Raw genomic sequence first — 22,745 nt, forward strand, 5'->3', positions numbered from 1 at the left:
AGTTGTCAAAAATGAAATAGAAGGCTTAAAGGCCAACATCCTACATATTTGTGAGCAGAAATAGATTGGTATTTTGAATCAGAAAGTCAGATGCTATGCAATTCTAGGATTGATAAATTGAAGAGAAATCGCATCACATTCACGTTTAAAAAGAATACTTCAAGATCTTTTGGGAAGAACAAACTCTCAGTGATAATATTTTATCAATATGCATACAGAGAAGTTCAGTTATTAACACTAGTACTCAAATTAATTAGCAACCACTAGTGCCAGAGATGAAGAAATTGAAATTTTATTAAATTCTGCAGTCTGAAGTTGATTAAACATGCAATCAAAATTCATTGATATCACTGCTAGTTGGAATTGTGAAAACTGGAAAGAAAGAAGATGAATTTATAATATCGTCTTGGTGATGGAAACGAAACTGGCGATCACATAGCAGATTTTTACATATAACAGAATTTTACAAGATCAGTGACTAATTCATTGGCATTCCTTTTTCAGCAACTTAAATTGCCACTGTACCATGTGGATTTCTTCCAAAGGAATCCACAGGAATCAAACCAACTCAAAGTCATCATTCAGATGAAGGCGAACAACTGCCTGGGGAATAGACCAGCGATTGTGAAACAAGTCCTCCAGAACCAAAGTAAAACCCTGAGTCTATCGCACCTGAATTTAGAGACGATCTTAAGGTTTAACCTATTCAATCTTGAAAACATAAGGGCAGATGAGTTGTAGCGTGACATCAAGGACACGGAGATAGCAAAAGGACATTAAAAAGACAGGAAAGAAAGAAAAGTCCATAATTATGTTAGAAAAGACTCTGAAACTTGCTCTTAAAGAAACAATGCGGTAAAAGGGCTGAATGGAGCATTTCAGAGGTCTGCTCAAGAAGACAGAGTAAAGTATTGAATTGTTTAGGGACTTGGTAGCAGAGAACCAAAAGCCAAATTCCTTTTTCAAGTCAAAAGAACTAAAAGAATCAGGCCTTGCATTGCAATATTGAAGGATCTGTGGGTAAAATATTGGACAATACCGGAAGCATGACAAGAAGGTAGAAGGGACACTGAATCATGTGTCAAAAAGAGTTGGTCAATATTTAACCATTTCAGGAGGTTTTATTCTATGACATTTTGAACTGATGTACTGAAAGGAGAGTCCAAGCTGCACTGAAACTCAAATTCCATTGAGTCGATGCCTAGTCATAGTGACCCTGTAGGACAGGGTTGAACTGCCCCTGCGGGTCTGTAAACCCTCTAACTCTTAACTGGAGCAGAAAGCCCATCTTTCTCCCAAGGAGTGGTTTTGAGCTGCTGACCTTGCAGATTACAGCCTGATGTGTAACCACTGTGTCACCAGGGCTCCATAGGTATTGGCAAGAAATAAGGCTCAAGAATGATAGAAACCCAGTGGAGAGGTTTCAACAGAGAGTTGTAACACTGGAAGTGCTCACTGATCCATACCCAGAAATTTGTAAAACAGACAACTGGAAGAAATCCATATTTGCACCCATTCCGGAGAAACGTGACCCAGCTGGATGTGGAAATTATCAATCGTTAATATCAGACATGAATAGTTTTATGCTGAAGACATTTAAAAAGTGTACACCAGTAGGGTGCTGCAGAAAGTCAAGCTGCATTCAAAGGATATCAGCATGGCTGGATCTTAACTGAGAGCAGAGAATAGCAGTAAGATGTTTGCTTGTGATTCGTTGACTGTTTTATGACTGGGTGGATTATAAAAGGTTAGGGATGACATAGTGAATAATGGGAATTCCAGAGCACTTAGTTGTGCTCCTGCGTACCTGTACATAGACCCAGAGGTCTATGTTTTTTGAACAGAACAAAGGGATACGGAATAGTTTAAAATCAGGAGAGGATGGGTGTCAAGGCTGTATTCTTTCACCACAATTATTCAGTCTGTGTGCTGAGCAAATCTTTCAGGAAGCTGGACTATAGGAAGAAGAACACAGAATACATTGAAGGAAGACTCAATAACAAACCTTAATAATTTTGTTGACACACCTTGCTTGCTGAAAAAGGAAGACCTAAGTACTTTACCGATAAAGATCAGCCTGCAGCCATCAGTACGAATTATGCCTGAACATAAAGAAAACAAAAATCCTCACAACTGGACAAATAGACAACATCATGATAAATGGAGAAATGATTAAAGTTGTTTAGGATTTCATTTTACTTGGATCCACTATTAACACCCATGGAAGCAGCAGTTAAGAAATCAAACAGTGTTTGGCATTGGGCAAATCTGCCCAGCATCTATTTAAAGTGTTAACAAGAACAAAGATTCCACTTTGTGGAGTAAGGGGTGCTTGACCCAAGTTAGGGTGTCTTCAATATCCTCATGTATATATGAATGCTAGACAAGGAATAAGGGAGGCTGAAGAAGAATTGATGTCTTTGAATTGTGTTGTTGGCAAAGAATATTGACTATACCATGGCCTGGCAGGAGAATCCACCTGTCTGTGTTTGAAGAAGTGCAGCCTGAATACTCCTTAAAAGGGAGCACGAGGAGGCTTGGTCTCGCTTACTTTGCATGTATTTCCAGGAGGGACTGGTCCCTGGTGAAGGCTGTCGTGCTTGATAAAGTAGACGGCCATTGGAAAAGAGGGACAGCATTACCGTGATGGAATGATACAACCATGGGCTCACATAGCAACGGTTGTGAGGGTGACTCAGGACGAAGCAGTGCTTTGCTCTGTTGTAGGGAGGGTACTACGTGTCAGAACCAATTCCACAACACTTAGCAGTCGTCACATTACCGTATATACTCATGTATAAGCCGAGTTTTCCAGCAAATTTTTAATGCAGTTTTTGTGGTAAGATTAGGTGCCTTGGCTGATATTTGGGTCGGCTTATATTCGAGTAGGTATAGAAGATATCATCTCCTATAAACATACCCATGCAATAAACATTGCTTTATATTAAAAAATAGTCGTTAGAGTGAACATCAAATTTTAATTTCTTGTTTAACTAGAACATGTATACAAAGAAACCCCTGTTTTGACGGGTCGTCTTTATATAGTTTTGCAACTTGAATGATATCGATTTTCAGAGTCAGCTTCTTCTTGATCTTGCTGACCTCTATTTCCTCCATTGAAACACACCCTCCAAATAGGGAGCTGGGACAGATGAAAAGGTACTGACAGAAATGATTGCTTCAAGGACGCCCGCAGAGCTGAGAGCCATAAAACAAGCTTATGAAGAAGGTAAATGTTTAAAAGGGCATTTCTCCATCACTATCATGATCACTTCTTTCATTTCTCGAAGAGGGTTGCAGGATGGTACAGGAGGCATGCAGAACGTGATTGTTGAATGAGCGGGTGAACGAACTATCATCTCAGCCATTTTTTTTCTCTGTCAGTAAGGGAAAGACTTTTTTTTAACCTGGAATTTTTATCGTTGTTTATCAGAACCTGCCAAAGAAGATGGTATTTTGCCCAGGGTTTGCAGTGAGTGTGGGGGCATGCACATTGATTTCCTTTTGTGTTAACTTTTAGGTATAAGAGGTTTTTCTTCCTTGAACAAGTTTAGTTTTTTTGTGGGTCCTTTTGGAACCTGGGAAAAGAAACGTAGACCCTTTTCCAAATCAGTGTGGATACAAATGGATACCCTCTTAGGTGATAGTATCGAATGCTTTACAGTTTGATTTCTTTTTTTGTCATGGCTTGGTTTTGGGGTACAATAAAACAAAATAAAACAAAACAAATGTCCCCTCCAGACTCTTTCTGCCTGAAATATATGAAGTGTATAGAATCAAGAAAATGAAATTAGAAGTTATAGTAGACTGAGTTCTTTAGAAAAACAACCCCCCCAAAAGCAAAACCAGTTGTACATATGTTTACATATAGTACATATGGAAACAGACACACACAGGATCTATACGGCATGGCTCTCTGCTCCAGCCAATCACTTTTGAGCTTTATTTGATATAATAGGCGGGCACTGATGAGTGAGTCTGCGTGCTGCTGGATGACAGGTGGACTGATGGGAGGGCATACTTTCTGGCGGTGGACCCTCCTCAGCAGTGTTGCCGAAGCACTCACTGGCTATGTATTGTTTAGCAATGTGCTGGCTGTCACGACAAACACCAAAGTTGTGTTTCACATAGATCCTGTCCACGACCAGCTTCCCGTCTGGTGAGCGATGGCATGAGAGTTAAAGGATAGTAGAATTCAAATTAAATTCGGGGCTTCAAGAGCAGGAGGGCTTGGGTCTCTATGAAGGCATGGAGTTGGGATTGAGAAGAGCGCCGTAAGAGAAAGGTTATTGTTAGTTGCTGTGAGTCAACTCCGACTCACGTCGGCCCCGTATATGCACAATAGAATGGCTCCACGGAGTTTCGAAGCCTCTGACTTGTCAGACGTCGATCACCAGGCCTTTCTTGCAAAACGCCTCAGAGTTGATTTGAACCATCAACCTTCCTTTGTCGGTAGTCTAGTGTTTTGCTATTTCCTGCCACCCAGGAACAGTGACAACTTGGTTGTTTTGTGAAGTGTCTACAAGGGGAACTTTGACAAGTTTATAGACAGATGGAATGACATGAAAGTGGAAAATTTCTGCAAACTTTTGATCCGCTCCCCCCCGACCCCGACACACACACAGATCCACTGTAGGAGAGAGAAGTTGATTAAGTGAGGTTAGGCTAGGTTACAGATGGATGTGCCTGACTGGGTTAGGAATTTGAAGTTTGATTGAAACGAACAATGCACAGTGAAGTTTTGAAGGAACTACTGAGGAAGAAAGGAGATTTGAGTCTAGAGGCTAGGAAGGCAGCTATGTGTGTAGGGAGGTAAGTTAGGCATTAGCAATTGTGGCCCCATGTCAGGTGGGGATTACTGTGAGGACAAGCCAATGAGAGGAGAAGTAATTAGATAGTAATTTATGACTATTCATAGGTGATAGAACAAAAGAAGGAACCAGAATCATTCGAAGTGTTTTACTTACTTGAGTAACTGGTTGAGATAAACCTTGAGCTCTTCTGAGACTTTTCAAATAGAAGTTTCAGGCTTTTCAAGTCTGCCTGCTTTCAAAGAACGATTAAATATTTAAATGCGTTAGAATAACAGCTCCTTCCTTCTAATGCCAGCTGTGAGTTCCGGAAAAGGGCTCAGCTTCTTTGGTAGATTCCAGCTTCTCCTACGCGTGGTCTCTATGTGGAACAGAAAACTCCCCGAGTATGCAAAAATTTAAGTGCTGGCGTACTGACCACAAGATGGCAGATTGCACACATGCAGAAGTGCTTTGGAAGAAGGCCTGGTGATCTACTTCCAAAAGGTTAAACCCCAAGAGAACCTTAGGGGAGCCATTCTACTTGGAAATGTATGGGGTTGCCTGAGTCAGAACTGAACAGAAGGCAACTGGTACTGGTAGTAGTACTTTATAGATCTGGGGTGGGGACATATTATGAACTATCACCGTGATCACAGGAAGAAAATCCAGAATACAAGAGGATGGAAAATGTTTGGACACTAATCATGTAAAATATTGAATAGCAAAATAAGACTTTGAATTATGACTGATTGCAATTTAAGAAGCATTCCAGTACCCTCAAGCATCTACAGATTAATAGTTACACTGGCTGAGAGCACAGTAAAATGGCCATGTCACGATTTAGACTTGAATTGAGTGCTTTTAGGATTTCAATTTAATTTTTCTCCAGCTGCCCACTTAAAGTACTTGCTTTTAGATTTTTCAGTGATTAGAGATGAAGCACCGAGGATTTCTATTGCTAAAAGATTATTTTTTTCTTCCATTTGATTGTGTGTATTATTTTGTAGCAGAAAGAGGCTGTGAATAAGTATGAAATTACTCTGTTGCAGAATACGGCTCCAACCTGGAAGACGATGTGGTGGGGGACACGTCGGGGTACTACCAGAGGATGTTGGTGGTTCTCCTCCAGGTACTGCGCTGGGCGCTCTTTATAGCTGGGTTAAAAAAATCTGTCGCTGGCCTGGTCTGAATCTTTTGATAACTTATGGGGTTAGCTAATTCTTACTGCAAGCAGTGATGCTTCCGGTTTGAATGAGTTTTGTGTCTGTGTTTTGGAATTTGCTCTCTAAAACCCACAGAGGTTTTAGATCATGATATTCCTTTTTTTAAAAAAATCTTCAGAATTTGAAACTAAGCAGGCCACACAGGCTGTGGCCAGTGCTGTGTGCAACGTCTGCGTGCGATGAGGAATACTGATGATACTATTTTGGAAGCCCCTATTGCATGTTCTTCTTAAGAGAAAGACATTTATGTGGTTTTCCTGGAAGCCATTCCCCCCCCCTCCTTTTGAATGCAAATGATGAGCTAACACAATACTGTGACATTCATCTCTGATAGGCTAATCGAGACCCTGATACTGGATTGGATGAAGCCCAAGTCGAGCAAGATGCTCAGGTGAGTGAAGCCTACCATGCGATCATTTTTTTATGATATATAAATGTAAAAAGTCAACAGCAATAAAAAAGTTATAATGTATATGGTAATCACTTCAAAGAATAGTCATCTTTATGGGTCCTTTACATTCTGTAAGACCCAGCGAAGTAAACTTCTCTCACCTTCATCTGATCGGCACACTATCACCTGCGTTCAAAGTGGAGCTGCAATGAGGCAGCCCTGGTGCTGCTGGGCGGTGAAGCATGGAACTGCTCACGGAGAAGCTGGCGATTTGAAGCCACTTGCTGTTCCGTGGGAGAAACGCGAGGCTCGCCGCTCCTGTAAAGATTTGCAGCCTTGGAAGCCTTCCATAGGGTCTCTGTCCGGTAGAATGGACCCCATGGCACTATGGTGTAGGCCTGGGATGCTAACGGAAAGGTACGTGGTCGGAGCTCCACGGCCGCCCCTTGAGAGAAAGATGAGTCTGTCTGCTCCTGGGAAGATCGATGGCCTTGAACACCCTCCTTATGGTTGCAAGGAGTTGGAATTGAGTTAGAATGGCAGTGGGTTTGATTTTTGTTTTGTTTTTCAAATTTGGAATAAAACAAAATGACTGACAAATACAAAATTTACCTAAACGTGATATTTTTATGCAATTGTACAACATCGGACAAACAGAAGATGTTACAGAAAACCAGGAATCGAACCCCCTGCCAATGATGCAGGGGAGGCTACAGATGAAAGAACACGAGAGCTCACCCATGAACGCTCTTTTATCACTTCGTAGACGACAAGTTATCTTCGTCTTAGGAAAGTGCTCATTGTTTCCTTTGGATTCGAAGTCAGTTTGCACTTTTGTCAGCCGCTTTCCAGGGACTCTCAAATGGAATTTTTTACTTCGGTGGCTTTTAAATCCCAAGGTGAGCTTACTATGGTTTCTTAAGTAATTGAATACAGCAAGCAAATGTTAGGGAATCTGAAACGCAGGAAGCCGTCTGGGAACTGGAATCTGGGCATAAAGGAGTTTCGTGGGCTCCTAGAATCATTCCTCAAACACGCCTGTCCCTGCCACATGCTTCCTCGAGGAGAAGAGATTTCCAGGCTGTTACTCTTACCCCACTGGGCCTTGAAGAGCCGCGTGTCCACCTCCAGCCTGCTCTTTTCTGTGAGACAGCTAACGAGGGTGACCTGACGGTGCTAAAAGTGACGAAGAAGCACGCGGTTTTCCTTTCAGGTGGGCCGACTTGACTTCGTAATGACTTCAGGATGCTGTTGCATTCCCTCCTTCACCCCCCCCCCGGCCCAATCACCCCCCACCAACAAGTCAATAAAGTCAGGGATCAGGTGTTACTGAGAACTAGCTGTCTGTGCATTTGGTTTGGTTCTTGCCTCTGTGGCCCACAGTCCCCCAACTCTTAGTGACCTCATGCAGAAGGGGGTTTGCTTTGGCCGATGCTCAGAAACAGACGACAAGGCCTCCCTTCCTAGTCTGTCTTAGTCGAGAAACTCCACTGAAACCTGTTCTACATCCTAGCAACACTCAAGCCCCCTCTGAGAGATGGGTAGTGTCTTGTGTCAGAGGCATTGGCTGGGCATCAAACCTGGATTTCACATGCGGCCGGCGGGAATGTGACAATTCTCTGACCCCCCCAATGGCCCTTGTGCCTCATTGCCACGTTACACACTATCATAAAACACAAGTCTGTTATGTTCACATCCCTGTCGTCAACTTTAAAACTCTCAGTTGCTTCCATCATCTTCAGGATATAATCCAAACCCTGCCATCATCTGCTCCTCATTGACTTATGCCTCCAGCCTCTCTCTGATATGCTCCCCCTTTCTCCTTCCTCCCCCTTCCTTTATCTACTTCTTGCCAAAGGTCAGTCAGTCCTTCATGTATGTACTTTTCAGCAACCCTGCCTGACTCCCCCAGTTTATATAATCACCCTGGGTTTGGTGATTATATAACCACTACCTGGTTGAGTTGTTACCTTCCATTTTGGAACATCAGGTTTGGTTCCAATCAATGCACTGCGTGTAAGTCACCCCCTCTGTGTCATGGTACTATGATGATGAACAGGTCTCTGTGGCGCTTCCAGATTAAGACAGACTAGGGAGAGTGGCCTGGTGCTCCACTTCAGAAACCAGCCATCTCAGAGGAAGGAAGTGGTAGACCTGCTACCAGTGACTTCCAGTTAGCGACCTAAACCTGCTAGAGAAAGCCCTAGGAACAGGGAACAGTTGATGAGAATACATGCTTCAGTAGTATCTGCATCCTTGTGGAGACGAACCGCCCCTCCCGCCCTTGTTTAAATGTTTCTGTCTTTTCTGTATGCAGAAAATATCCTAGAAGTAGTCATGAATGTTTTCAGGATTTTTGTATTAGTATTAATTTTTATTTTCTTATTTGTGTTTCGCCCCCTCTCTATTTTACAACCACCCTCAAGAAACATACCCATTTTTTTTGCAGTTGAATTAGTTATTCTGAGAAAAGTATAATTTTAAAGTTTAAATACTCGAGTGATTTTCATATTATCTTTCATTTTGGAAGGGGTTATTTACATGACCAGAATTGTTATTGTTCAATTTTAGCATTAATTTGGAAATTGAGGGTAAGGATGAATGAGTCCCATCTTTTCTTTTTATCCTCTGGAAATATAAGAAGAAGTACATCCATACTATTTTAGCCTGCATTCTTAAACATCCTGCCATGGGACATCTCAGTCCTCACACATGCTCCTGTACAGTGCAGTGCGGTCCTTCCCCGTGGGCACAAGGACAGCAACAAAAGCAACAAGTACCGACACGAGCACATTGCTTCCAGCTTGATCTAATCGGTATCTCCTTCCTGAAATTCATAATTTAAAAGGTAGTCTGATCATTTTAAAGATTGAGTCTTTGGGTCTTGGCAAATCTTTCACATCTCAGTGCATTGACTTGGAGACTTGAAGACACTGTTTGTATATACTTTTATTTTTTGGAAATTATGTGAACACTGGATGGTGTTTATTCCCATATCAACAACTATTTATCAAGCATTAAGTGCCCTGGAGCAGCCCCTGCAAAAGGGCATCGTGCTTGGTCAAGGAGAGGGACAGCGAAAAAGAAGATGTGTGACAAGATGAAATGACAGAATGGCTGGACTTAAGCAGCGGGCTCAAGCTGAGAACCATTGTGAGGATGGCACAGGCCCAGGCCGTGTCCCCTTCCATTGTGCACGGGGTCACGTTGAGTCAGAGCTGACTCCACGGCCCTCAGCAGCGCCATGTGCCAGGCACTGGGCTGCCCTTCAACCTTTTCACAGGTGGTCTCGACCTTTAGAAATGTGAAGCCATCTTACCCCCAGCTTGGATCAAGTCTCAGCTGTAAGAGAAAAAGAAAAGAGTTTGCTCTTTGTACATGCTATTGACATAGTACCAACCAACAGAAACTATCGACAACTCAACTCCTGGCTGACTACTTCTCTGGTCTCTACATGGAGTTATCAACAGTGAAACAAAAGCAACAGAAAGCATGCCCAGGCCATCTCGTTGACTTACACTCGCAGTGACCCTGTCCTGGGCATTTGAGGCTGTCAAGCCTTATGGAAGCAGATAGTTTTACCTTTTCTCCTTTGGAGCTGCTGGTGGGTTTGAACTGCTGACCAACGCTCACCCAGCAGTGCCACGAGCCCTCGGGAACAACAGGGGAGCAAGCAGAAGGCCCTCCCTCCTGTGCCCTGGCTCATGATACTGTCACAGAGGTTAGTTACTATGGGAGCCTTTAATCTCGCTGTGTCGCTCTGTGTTGCTGCTTTGACCCAAAGCAATCGGTTATGAGAGTTTTCGAGGATCGCGTGTTGGCACCACGACCAAGTGTTGGGGAAAGAAGCAGGGCGTTCATAGTGAGTGAGCGGATCAGAAGTGTGATTAGGGACTTGGGAGGAACGAGATGTGGAGAGACCGCTCACCAATTAAGGTTGACGTTTTCACAGGTTTTGTTTCAAGCCGGGGAACTCAAATGGGGGACAGATGAAGAAAAGTTTATCACCATCTTCGGAACTCGAAGTGTGTCTCATTTGAGAAGGGGTGAGTGAAAACATGCACACAGACCAGGAGTTTTCGTGAATTTGTGAGACTGTATGAACCAGAGTGGCAAAACAGTTGCTAGCAGGTACAGGAACAGGGTTTGTTTTTTTTTTTTCTGGTTCCTTTGGCCACGCTGAGAAAGTTCCTTATTCCCTTTGCTGTACTGTAGGTGTTACAAAGCTAGCGTCCTCAGTCTACCTCCACGGTTTCTCTGTTGTCGACAGGCCGCCCAGGGCTGTGTCCGACCGCTCTCTCCACGTGCTTTCCCTGGACAGTGCTATTTAAGACCTCAGCTCTGGATTCGCCCAGTGCCTGTGCTACTGAGAATGAGTGCAACGACATCTGTGGGAAAACCCTACTTAAAGTGACTCTGAAAAGAATGAACGCTATGTCTGCCTACAGGGTTCCATGACTGGTGTGCCAGGTCCTGGGCTCTTGCTATTGTTCTCTCCACTGCCCTTAGGGTTTTGATTTTCCGCTGTAGCTTTAAGCGCATTTCGTAGCGAGAAGAAAAGAAAGTTACGAGAAGAAAAGAAAGTTATGATCGGTGTCTCCCCAAGTGGTGATACTGCCCTTAGGGGTTGTGGACCGATGGGGTGGGGGTGCAGTAGAGTCACCTATACCTGGATTAGCGACTCTAACACAAAAGCCTTTGACTACCAGTGGGGCACTGAGAAAATTCCAAATCCATTTGGAAACCTCCAGTCTATCACATTTCAATCAGGAAAGAAGGAGAAGTCTCAGCGTTCTTTCTAGAAGAGCTCTCTTTAGGTCTCAGTGACTGTCACTAGTCAGGGAATGCAGACTCCTTCTGACCTCTTGCTTGGGGCTTGGCAGGTTGAGGCTCTGAACTCTGGGAACGTTCTGGTTAATGAGGAAGAAGGAAGGCACGTGTGTTGGGTAGGACGCTATCTGGCTAGAGTAAATACCGTTTCAGGTACTTCATAAATCATAAATTCATAATTCGTGAATCACCTTATTTTTCCTAGTGTTTGACAAATACATGACCATATCTGGATTTCAAATTGAGGAAACCATTGACCGGGAGACTTCTGGCAATCTGGAGCAACTATTGCTCGCTGTTGGTAGGTGATTTTGCAATGTTTAGCAGGAGGTTTCACAAACTTTGTAGAAGAATTCCTTTCTCATTCAATTACATTTTTTCCGTGAACGTTTTTGAAACTCACTCGTGTTTTAGTGATAAGAGCTCAAGTATTTCGTTCGTGCATTTCTTAGTTGAAAATAGAGTATACGAATATTTAGGTGAAGCAAACTCATATATTTCCAACTCAAGAGTTGCATTGTTGTTGGAAATTCATGATTATCTGACTGGTTCATTTAATCCTATGGAAACACTCGCTGCCATCGAGTCAGCGCTGACTCCTAGCGATGCCTTGTGGATTTCCCAGACTGCAACTGTTTAGGGGAACAGCCAGCTATGCAGATCGCAGCCCAACACAGAACCACTACACAACCCGGGTTCCCTAGTAAGCACTCCCCCTCCACCCTTCCTTTGAAGCTGTACAGACAATACTGTTTGTTTAGGAACTGGGAATGTTGAGGGTATCCTCTTAGAGGCTTGTAGATGTTAATTTTGACCCCCGTGGAATTTAGAGTTCTTGTGAATAAAACCTCGAGACCTTGAGGCTGACTCAGAAATAGGTGTTTGGTTTAGATAAAGAGCATCGTTGATGTGACAGAATAGGAGGGACCTTGAAAAAGTTTGTGGGAAAATAGAATAAAGGAGATAATGGATTTTTCCCATAAACTGTTTGAAGCCCCCTCATATGCGATTCTACTTGTTTTCATACTAAATAATTGAGGATTTCATTTTAGCCAAGTATTCAGAACAATCTGTAAAAAAAAAATTGTGTGCCTGATTGTAGTTTTTATATAATCACCAAATCCAGGGTGATTTTATAAACTAGGTCCCCACTGGACCTTGTTTTCGTATGGCTCTGGAGTGAAACCCTGTCACGTGGAAATGTTTGTTGTAAGTATTGGCAGGCTAACATTTTTGTGTTTTCTGGAGAAAAAGCTAAAGTTGTGCGCGAGTCTACACTTTATAAAAACCTTGATTCTGTGTAACCTTTAAATGGTTAATGAAATTTTACTAGAAAACTTTTAGAGAGTCTGTTCATCATTCTTATTCACATCACTCTTAGTTCCCGGTGGCTGTTTTTTTTGTGAACACCAGAAAGGAGGAAATGAAAACAACTCCCACAATTCAAACAGCTCATTCTGTATATTAAAGAATTTTGATGGGATAGGTGTTCTGCAGCTAAGCCAACTGAGGCTTAAGTAGCCCAACCGACATCAGACATGCACACACTCAAAGAAGATAGATTTTGCTCGTAGTTGTTTACCTGTAGAGACTGGATTAGTGCTGCTTGTACTGAATGAATCATGAATATTAAGGAGTATCTAAGTTACGATGATCTAACGTAAGATAAGGAGCCCTGGTGATGTCGTGGGGACTCATTGGGTTGGGATCCTCAAGGTCAGCACTTCTAAACTACCAGCTGCTCCTCAGGAGTAAGACAGAGTTATCCGTTACAGTCTCAGAAGCTTCCCGGGGCAGTGTCGCTCTGAGTCAATATAGACTAGATGACAATGAGCAATTGAGTAACAGAGAAATAGCCCGATATGTTATAGGAAGATAGTTCAAGAATGAACACATCTGTCTTGAAGCAGGTACAGCCAGAATACTCCTTAGAAGTGAGGACTGGGAGACTTTGTCTCACGCACATTGGACACGTTGCCAGGAAAGCCCATCACACGTGGTGGAGTGAAGGGGCGGCGGGAAAGAGGAACACCCTTGCTGAGATGACACAGTGGCTGCAAAGACGGGTTTAAGTACAGCAACCATTACGAGGATCATGCGGGACCGGGCAGTTTCCATTCTGTTCTGCATGGGGCTGCTATACAGTGGAACCAGCTTGATGGCACCCAGCCACCACCACCACAACAGTCTAAGATCTGCCCAAGATGAAATAGAGTATCCTAATCCAGCCTGAGGCTGTAAGAACTAGCTGGTGCCCCGCCACAACCATGGACCGTTCTGGAGGGATTGAATAGAAGATCCAGACGGATAATGTAGGAAAAGATCCTCAAGCTCTTAGAAAAGGCGAGACTTACTAGATGAACAGAGACTAGAGGAACCCTCAAGTTATTTTGGTAAGATGCCCTTTGAACCCAGAACTAAAGCTACTCTTAAAGACTACATTCATGTGAATACTCGATTGCCTCATGAAATAAACCGCGGCACCCAGGAGCACTGGGCTTCCTTAAGGAATCAGCTCTAGGAAAGCCACAGGGCCAGCAGTTATTTGAATGTAAAGATGAGAGGCTAAGGAGGGGCAGGGAAGCTAGATGAATGGACACAACAAATAAGGAGAATGCGGGCACATTGTGAAAAATGTAACAAATCCTACAGAGCAGCTTACATAAATATTGTTAATATTTGCTGTGTAAAGTGTCACCTATGACCTAATAAAATCTTACTTATTTTTAATAAGATTAGTTGGAGGTGTAGTCTTGAGTGTGTTAGATTGAAACCGTCTCAGGTGTCTGTAATTTAGTAAGCATGTTACTAGGAAGACTAGCGTCTGGAAACCGGGTAAAGTCTCAGAAGTGACGTCTCAGAGCTTCACTCTGGAGTTACAGCTTCAGAGTGGCAGTCTCAGAAACTCGGGGGCAGCGCTACCCTGTCCGCTAGGGTCAGCATTGACGCAATGGCAGTGAGCTTGGCTTTGTTGGTTTGTTTTAGTGCCTGACATCTCACAATATGACCTAGACGTAGGAAGAAATCTTACGGTACATCCGTCTTGGTTATAATCATGCCACACAGATAATTAAAATGTTCGCTTTTAATTATCAATCTGTCATATCAAAATAACATTTGGCTGTTACGTTGTTTATTTTCTCAGTAAAGTCTATTCGAAGCATACCCGCCTACCTGGCAGAGACCCTCTACCATGCTATGAAGGTAAGTGGATAGCTTGAATTTTCTAATTAATTCTAGTTATTTTCTTGTCCTTCTCTGACCTAGTTATTATCTGCTCATGTTTTAGATAGCGGATTATTTTTTTTAAAGCATGTAGCTCAAGTCTAGGACATTGTCGTACTTTATACGCCATACCAACCCAGGCGAGTTTGATGGTACTCATGGATGCTTTTAAGTAACGCCGCTTTCTCTTTTCTCTTTCCAAGGGAGCTGGGACCGATGACCATACCCTCATCAGAGTTGTGGTTTCCAGGAGTGAGATCGATCTGTTTAACATAAGAATGGAGTTTAGGAAGAATTTTGCCACCTCTCTTTATTCCATGATTAAGGTAATAGGAAAAAGAAACCCAGTCTGATTAATTACGACTCAAGTTACGCCCTTCTATCAAAGTAGAACTGTACCCTATAGGGATTTTATTTCCCAGGAGATTGCCTGGCTGTTTTTTGGTAAACAGGTGTTTCTGGGGGCACTCAAGCCACCAACCTGAGTTAACCTAAGTGAGGGGACTTATGATGAATGGAAACTTAAAGAAAAAAAAGTAGAAATCCAAGGCAAAGGTGGAAGAACTCAATCGTTGTGCTAAGTTTACACATTTAGGGATATGATGAGAGGATGAGAGCAAAGCCGAGAGAATGTTTCCTGGAGCAGGGATGATGGTGAAGGCGCTCAAGTGAAAGCGAGGACACTTCCTGAGGCACTTGATGATCGTAAAAGCATCATTGAGTATTGGTGCCCCTTGCCCACAATACGGATGTGTTCGTCCTTCCTCCTTATCAGTTCCAGCTGTCTTATTGGTTCCTCCTGTCCTTCATATCAGTTTCTGGGTTTGTGTTTTTTTTTAATTATCTGTTATCACCCTGCCTCTGCTGTGTATTCTGAGATCAGGAGAGAACCAAGCCGGTTATACCTGGTTTAAGCAAAGAGCCCAATTATCGCAATGATTTTTGCCCTTTTGAAAACAAGGGACCCTGTGGCCTATAATAATTAAATTTGGCTTAAGGTCTTTTAGTTTTGTTGTTTTTCTTTTTGGATTGGTTCACGTGGCCCATGTGCCAGGATCTCGGTCAAGTTTGCTTTGCATGTGTGGTGGTGTGGCCGGGCTGAAACATCCTTAAGACTTCACGTACGGGTGCAGAGCTGGAAACATAAACTTAGCATATACATCTGTCGTTGAGGCAAAGTCATCAGGGTTAGGTACCTCAGCATTGTCCACTCTCCCCTAATCCCTTGCTCTCTGCCCCAATGCTCCCCCACCAAAAAAAATTTCCCAATGCCTTCAAGTCAATTCTAACTCCTAGTGATTCCTCCAGGACAGAATGGAGCGGCTCCGCAGGACTTCTGAGGCTTTATAGCTTTATGGAAGTTGACTGGCTCATCTCCCAAAGAATGGCCATTTCGATGTTCAGAGGAGCGCAGAGTCATGGCTCCATTTGTCCTCCTTAGCTAGAGCTGTACCGTGTACTAGACGTTGATAGCTTATTTAGAAAGCTTTAGTTTAATATTGTTGTTCAGAAATAAGGTCTGGTCACACTCCCTGTTCTCTGAACCTACGTCCCTGACTAAAATTCCCGATGTGAAAGCGACACACCCGGAGATGACCCACTTGGGAGAGATTATTCTCTGTGGCATCGATGTGACTCATGGAGATTAACGGGGTTCTCTTGGGTTTCAGGGGGACACATCTGGGGACTATAAGAAAGCCCTGCTGATGCTCTGTGGAGGAGAAGACGACTAATGTGTGGAGACCCCTGCTCCAGGCCGGCCACCATGGTCACCACGTCCGCCAGCACATCTAGCTGCACTTCCATGCGCCGGTGCTTGACATATGTTGCCTTATTCATGCTAGCCTGCGAACGACCAAAACTTATATGTTGTAGGAGAACATATCTGTACTTCATTTTGATCTGCAGTAGCGATGCCTCTATCTCTCGGGCGGTTATAGTACCAACGTGTCCTTAACTTTACTAAGTCTATAGTCCGGGCCACTTATATTTTACTTTAGGAGCCCAGGCTGCTTTTAGCCATTTTGTAAAACCTCATTTATATTAACTTAACTGTGTTACCTTAACCGGAATCTTAGCCTTGAAATTGTGAAATCTTGGGAGTGTTATTGATCATTTTCTTTTAAATTAAGCCTGTGACCTTATGGACAGTGCATTCAAAAGATTAATGAAAAATAATAAACATTTCATTTTCCCTGACTTGTGTGGGTCTGTGTTCAGAGGATATAATTGACGGTGTTATTACCTTTTTTTAAGCCCATCAATTGACAATGGCGTTAGCCGAGAATTGGATTTACAGTTGCCTCTTTGGATGATTGGCTTGCCATGTGTCTCCTCCGCAGCGGGGAGTGAGGGTGAAGAGAGGTTTCTGATTATCCGCAGTCTGCTTACTTGGGCTTGTTGCTCAATAGAAATGCTCATTTTAAAATGTAACTAAAAATTCTGATCCCTACCTTCTTTCCTTATTATAAACTTGTTTTTCCCACTCACCATCTGCTACCTCCTTTGCGATGAAAACAAGCAGCAGTGTGTTTTAGAAAAGAGCAATCCTTTCCTCTCTTCCACTGTTTACCTTCCAGCGTCCTTTCTGCTTTTGAATTCACTTAAGATGTACACCCTTGCAGGCGTTTTTTAAAAGGAAAACTGATTGACAAAGTTCTTACTCCTGGTAAAGCAGTTACTAAGTGAAAGAACAGTTTACTTATTAAGTAATAGTAAATGGAAATCGTTTAAGTTTAGAGAGAATATACTTCTTCCACAAAGTTGGCTGCTCATCAGAATACCCAGGAAGCCTTGCAGATTGTGTGCAAAGATGACACGGGAGTTTTTCCAGAGCACAGTAAGCAAGCCCTGAGTCATGATTTGTCATACTGCCAAATAAATTAACTGGTGAGCCTTAATCTGTATGTAGTCAGCTGGGACCCTTCACTCAACTCTTGTTACAGAATGATTGTGATACCTTTGAAGTTTTTTTAAGCAAACTGATTATACCTACTATGTAACAAAAAGATTAGTTCATAAAACTCTAAAAGAAGATAAACGAGGTTCCACTCCTCCTGACCCATCCACAAAGCAGATAGTAAAGCCTCAATAATTAAAACAGTATGAACGATACACAAGTGGACAAAATTAGCAAGTCAAGACATGACAAATACATTTGGAAATTCATTATTAGAGATGTCGTGTAAAAACAATTATTTTTAAGTAAGTGGTGTGCAACAATTAGCAGATGGCTAGAGAAAGAGGTTAATTTATACCTCACATGAGGAGAATCTCAAAGTAACTCCAAGATCTATACATTAAAAATACACCATGAATGTGGCAGTTACATAATTTCATGTCAACGTAATAAATTGAATGTAGGGGTGGAGTCTAGCCTGTCAAACAGGTCAAAAGGTAACACCCACCATGAGGATTCTGGGACTTCCTCACTTCCTCCTTGGAGACAAGACACACTCTCTGCCTCATGTTTCTGTTGGCAAGCCACATGGAGCCACGCTGGTGGCAGCCAGAGCCCTGGAGATGCATCCACTGCCACTGGACCCACAGGACTTTCCTGCCTCTGGCCTGTGATCTTCCTGCATTCGGCATCATTGAATGTGCTTCATGAGTCCGAAGAGGAATTCATGGGCTAATATCGAACATAAGGGCTAATATCGAATTTATTGACTTGATCTGGCCTGGGCTGGGATGTTTTCTTAATATATAATTACCCTTTAATATAAACCTCTCTCATACACATATATGAATGTCTCTGGATTTGTTTCTCTAGTCAACCTAGACTAACACAATGACCATTTTGGAAGAGCCCGTGGGGGATTGCTTTATAACTGGTTGGGTTCTCTGGAAGCATACACTGCAGCAGTTAGGCCTGCAGGTAGCTTACTAAAGAACAAGGAAGGCCAGGTAGTGCTCCGATTGTGTTGCAGCCTGAATTGCTTCTCTGCTGGGCTAACATGCTGCTCTGGGGCCCTTCCCATGCAAAGTTCAGTGCTAGCTGGAAATAAGTGATCCCTGGGGTCACTGTCTTGTTCAGTTACTGGGCAGCTGCCTCTGCAGAAGAGCATAGTTCAGCAGGAAAACAGACACGTGTACACCCAATGTCTATGGCAGCAGCTTTCCCAATAGCGCACAGGTAGGCACAACCAAAATGTCTATCAACAGATGAAGGGGTGAAGTGGGGTGCACACTGACAATGGAGTCATATTTATCCAGAAGAAGAAATGAACTGATCCAACCCGGATAAACCTTGAAAAGATTATGGTGCATGAAATGAGTTGCAAAAACCCCATAACCGATGCTCCCCTTAAGGTGAAAGCTCCAGAAGAGGCACGGGTATGGAGAGCAGAGTCAATTGGGGATTCGAGTGGGAGAGTGAGGGGCAGGGGAAGCTGGTGATCAAGGAGCACACCGTTTCTGTTGCATGTGCTGAGATGGACAGTGGTGCTCATTGCACAACACGATGGCCGGTACCGACGGCACTGAGTGCTACATGGAACCCAGCAGGTAGCAGTTCGGTGCTGACCCAGCAGCACAACAGGGGCTCCTTAATGGTCTCCATTGATTATAAAAAGCTTACTTGATAAAGTGCAACATTTTTTGAAAAACAAAAGGTTTGTTTTTAGAATAATGCTATTTTAACTTCATAGATAAATAGCATGCAACACAAAGCACTTCTATTAAAATCAGGAACAAAACTATTATTAACAGTATTTTCCTGAAGTACTGAGCAGTGTAAACAAATAAAAAGAATGAAGTTAGGTATTTAAAATTTGGGAAAGAAAGTATTATTAGATAATTATATTTCTAGACAACCGAAGATAGCTCTTGAAAAAGTAGAACAACAAGAATCAGTAAGATTGGCACAGTGTGGGAATTGCACCTGACCTGATCCCACCACACCGAGGCAAATCACTGGGGGAGTGCAGCGGAACAGCAAGGGAATGGAGTGGCAAGGTCCCCAGGGAATGCTGAAAGTGGACTTCGGGGCCAGGGCGTGGTGCCCCAACAGACTGGACTGGAAAACGCTCCTAAGGGCCAGCAAACGATCCCTGAACTAACTACAAGCTTTTCTCTTGTGAACTGTTTTATTCTGTTCTTTGTCAGTGGTTTGTTTTTGTTGTTTTGTTGTCTGGTTGTATACTGTTGCTTTGTTTTCCTCTGTCTAGTTTTCGTGCATGTTAGTGACTCCACAGGTCTGTCTGAATAGGACAGGCTGGATGAACTATCTGGAGGAAAAACAACGGGACCGACAGTTTTGGGGGGACTAGGGGTGGGGGGTAGGGGGGGTAAGGAAGTGGTGTTAACAAACCCAGGGACAAGGGAAAAACATGGGACCCCAAATGGTAGAGAAGTGGGAGTGGCAGGCCTGGTGGGAAATGATCAAGGGTAAGGTTGCTTAGAGAAGAGGTATACTCTAGCCCAGGTGGCGATGAAGCATGGTAGTAGGGCAGGAGGAAAGTCAAGGGAGATGGAGGAAAGAGCTAGGAGTCAAAGGGCATTCATGGAGGTCTAGACAAAGACATGTACATGCAAATATATATAGGAGGATGGGGAAATAGATCTATGTGTCTATATTTATAGGTCAAGTATTAAGGTGGCGGAAGGACCTTGGGCCTCTACTCAAACACTCCCTCAATGCATGAATACCTTCTTTTATTAAATTGGAACTCTATGATGCTCACTCTCCCGACACAACGGCTGGAGCCAAAGTGGGTGAACAAGTAAATGTGGTGAAGAAAGCTGATGGTGCCCGGCTATCAAAAGAGATAGTGACTGGGGTCTTAAAGGCTTGAAGATAAACAAGCGGCCATCTAGCTCAGAAGCAACAAAGTCCACATGGAAGAACACACCAGCCTGAGTGAGCGAGTGGTCCCAAAGGGATCAGTTACCAGGCATCAAAGAACAAAAAATCATATCATTGACTGCACACCTCCATGATAGGATCGCTGAAGACAAATGGGTGCATAAGCAAATGTGGTGAAGAAAGCTGATGGTGCCCGGCTATCAAAAGAGATAGTGTCTGGGGTCTTAAAGGCTTGAAGGTGAACAAGCGGCCATCTAGCTCAGAAGCAAATAAGCCCACATGGAAGAAGCACACCGGCCAGTGCGATCACGAGGTGCCCAAGAGACCAGGTATAAGGTATCATGCAAAAAAAAAGATATAAGTGTGTGTATGTATGTGTATACATGTGTATATGTATATATGCATGTATATATATGTATATATATATATCATATTAAATGAAGGGGGAAGTGCAGAGTGGAGACCCAAGGCCCAAGTGTCGACCAATGGAGATCCCCTCATAGAGGGGTTTAGGAGAGGAGATGGGTTAATTAGGGTGTGAGGTAGTATCGATGAAGAACACAGCTTTCCCCCGGATCCTGGATGCTTCCTCCCCCCAACTACCATGATCCGAATTCTGCCTTGCAGGGCTGGATAGGACAGAGGCTGTACACTGGTGCATATGAGGGTTGGAGGTACAGGGAATCCAGGGTGGATGATACCTTCAGGACCAAGGGTGTGAGGGACGATGCTGGGAGAGTGGAGGGTGAGTGGGTTGGAAAGGGGGAACTGATTACAAGGATCCACATGTGACCTCTTCCCTGGGAGAGGGACAGCAGAGAAGGGGGGAAGGGAGACTCCGGATAGGGCAAGATATGACAAAACAACGATGTATAAATTACCAAGGGCATATGAGGGAGGGGGGAAGGGGGAGGGAGGAGGGGAAAAAAAAGAGGACCTGATGCAAGGGGCTTAAGTGGAGAGCAAATGCCTTGAGAATGATTGGGGCAGGGAATGTATGGATATGCTTTATACAATTGATGTATGTATATGTATGGATTGTGGTAAGAGTTGTATGAGTCCCTAATAAAATGTAAAAGAAGAAAAGAGAAAAAAATGATTAGGGCAAAGACTGTACAGATGTGCTTTATACAATTGATGTATGTATATATATGAACTGTGAAAAGAATTGTATGAGCCCCAATAAATTGTTAAAATTAAAAAAAAAAAAAAGAAAAAGTAGAACAACAAGAATCAGTAAGATTGGCACACACAAGATAATATGAAGAAGTCAACATGCTGTATGCACACAACAATGGAGACAAAGGGCTATTCAGAAAAGCAGCGGCTACATAACGTGTTAAACACAGAAATAAACACACAAGACATGCAGTGGTCTATGTGAAAAAGCTTGAAAACAACGCAAGAAAGGGAAAAAGAAAGAAAAAAGAATGACAAGTCACATCACATTATTGGATAAGATGTTTCAGCATCACAGCACGTCTCAAAGTTAGCCCTAAATTCGGCTACACATTTAATGAGATCCAAATGAAGTGCCCGTAGAAACATTTAGACCGTTCATATAGAAAAGATACAACCAAACCAAATATTCAAGGAAATTATGTTTTTTTCAACAGGCATTAAGGTAAGAGACTTATTAGCTAGAGGAGCACATTTTAAAATGACCACCAGCCGTGGCTCTGCAGTTGACTCCGGCTCCACCTGGCGGCCCCATGTGTTTCGATGTGGAACCATGCTGGGCAGGTTTTTCAGAGGCTGATTTTTCTCAAATAGATCATGAAGATTTTCTTCTGAGACTTTGCCAGGTAGACTTGATCTGTAAACCTGTCAGTTAGCAGCTAGGCGCACTAATGAACAGATCAATCACGTAGGATAAAATTGCCAGAAATAGGTTCAGATAAAGAACAAGAACATAGTCTCAGCTAAAAACATCATTTGGCGTGAGTGGAGAAATGAATGGTGTTTCGACCTCTGGGTGTTGTTAGGGACCAGAGAGTCAGTTCCCATCCACAGCGACCCTGTGCACAACAAAAGGAAACACTGCCGGGCCCTGCACCCCCCTCCCAATGAATGGTTCCCATGCTGGCGCCCATCGCTGCAGCCACTGTGTCCGTCCATCTCCTGGAGGGCGCGATGTCCTTCTCCTGGGATGGGTCTCTCCTGACAACACATCTAAAGAAAAAGAGATGGAGCTTTGCCTTCCTTGCCTCTGTGACAGCACTTCTTGCACAGCAGATTTGTTATTGTTGCTCCCTCGGCAGCCCGGGGCACTTTCACCAAGCTTCTTCAGCACGGTAACTCAAATGCAGTGATTCTTTTTCTGCCTTTTTATTCCACGTCCAACTTCCACGTGCATAGGGCATAATTGACAACGCCGTGGCTTGGGGGGCAGGGGCACCTTAGTCCTCAAAGCAACATCCTTGCTTTTCAACACTTTGAAGAACTCTTGTCTAATTTAACAATTACAACATGTTGTT

General features: G+C 43.3%; 1 protein-coding gene across 1 annotated transcript in view; it reads left to right on the forward strand.

The window, feature by feature from the left end:
* ANXA5 (annexin A5) overlaps positions 1–16,661 on the forward strand; it is a 35,751-nt gene extending 19,090 nt beyond the window's left edge. The window contains exons 6-13 of the mRNA XM_075543861.1: positions 3,139–3,229; positions 5,843–5,922; positions 6,351–6,407; positions 10,360–10,453; positions 11,443–11,538; positions 14,383–14,441; positions 14,666–14,788; positions 16,133–16,661. Coding sequence (XP_075399976.1) covers positions 3,139–3,229; positions 5,843–5,922; positions 6,351–6,407; positions 10,360–10,453; positions 11,443–11,538; positions 14,383–14,441; positions 14,666–14,788; positions 16,133–16,195 — 663 coding nt within the window. The 3' untranslated portion in view covers positions 16,196–16,661. The remainder of the gene's footprint in view (positions 1–3,138; positions 3,230–5,842; positions 5,923–6,350; positions 6,408–10,359; positions 10,454–11,442; positions 11,539–14,382; positions 14,442–14,665; positions 14,789–16,132) is intronic.
* Positions 16,662–22,745: the final 6,084 nt, after the last annotated feature.

The sequence above is a fragment of the Tenrec ecaudatus genome, chromosome 3 (assembly GCF_050624435.1).
Source record: "Tenrec ecaudatus isolate mTenEca1 chromosome 3, mTenEca1.hap1, whole genome shotgun sequence".
Lineage (NCBI taxonomy): Eukaryota > Metazoa > Chordata > Mammalia > Afrosoricida > Tenrecidae > Tenrec > Tenrec ecaudatus.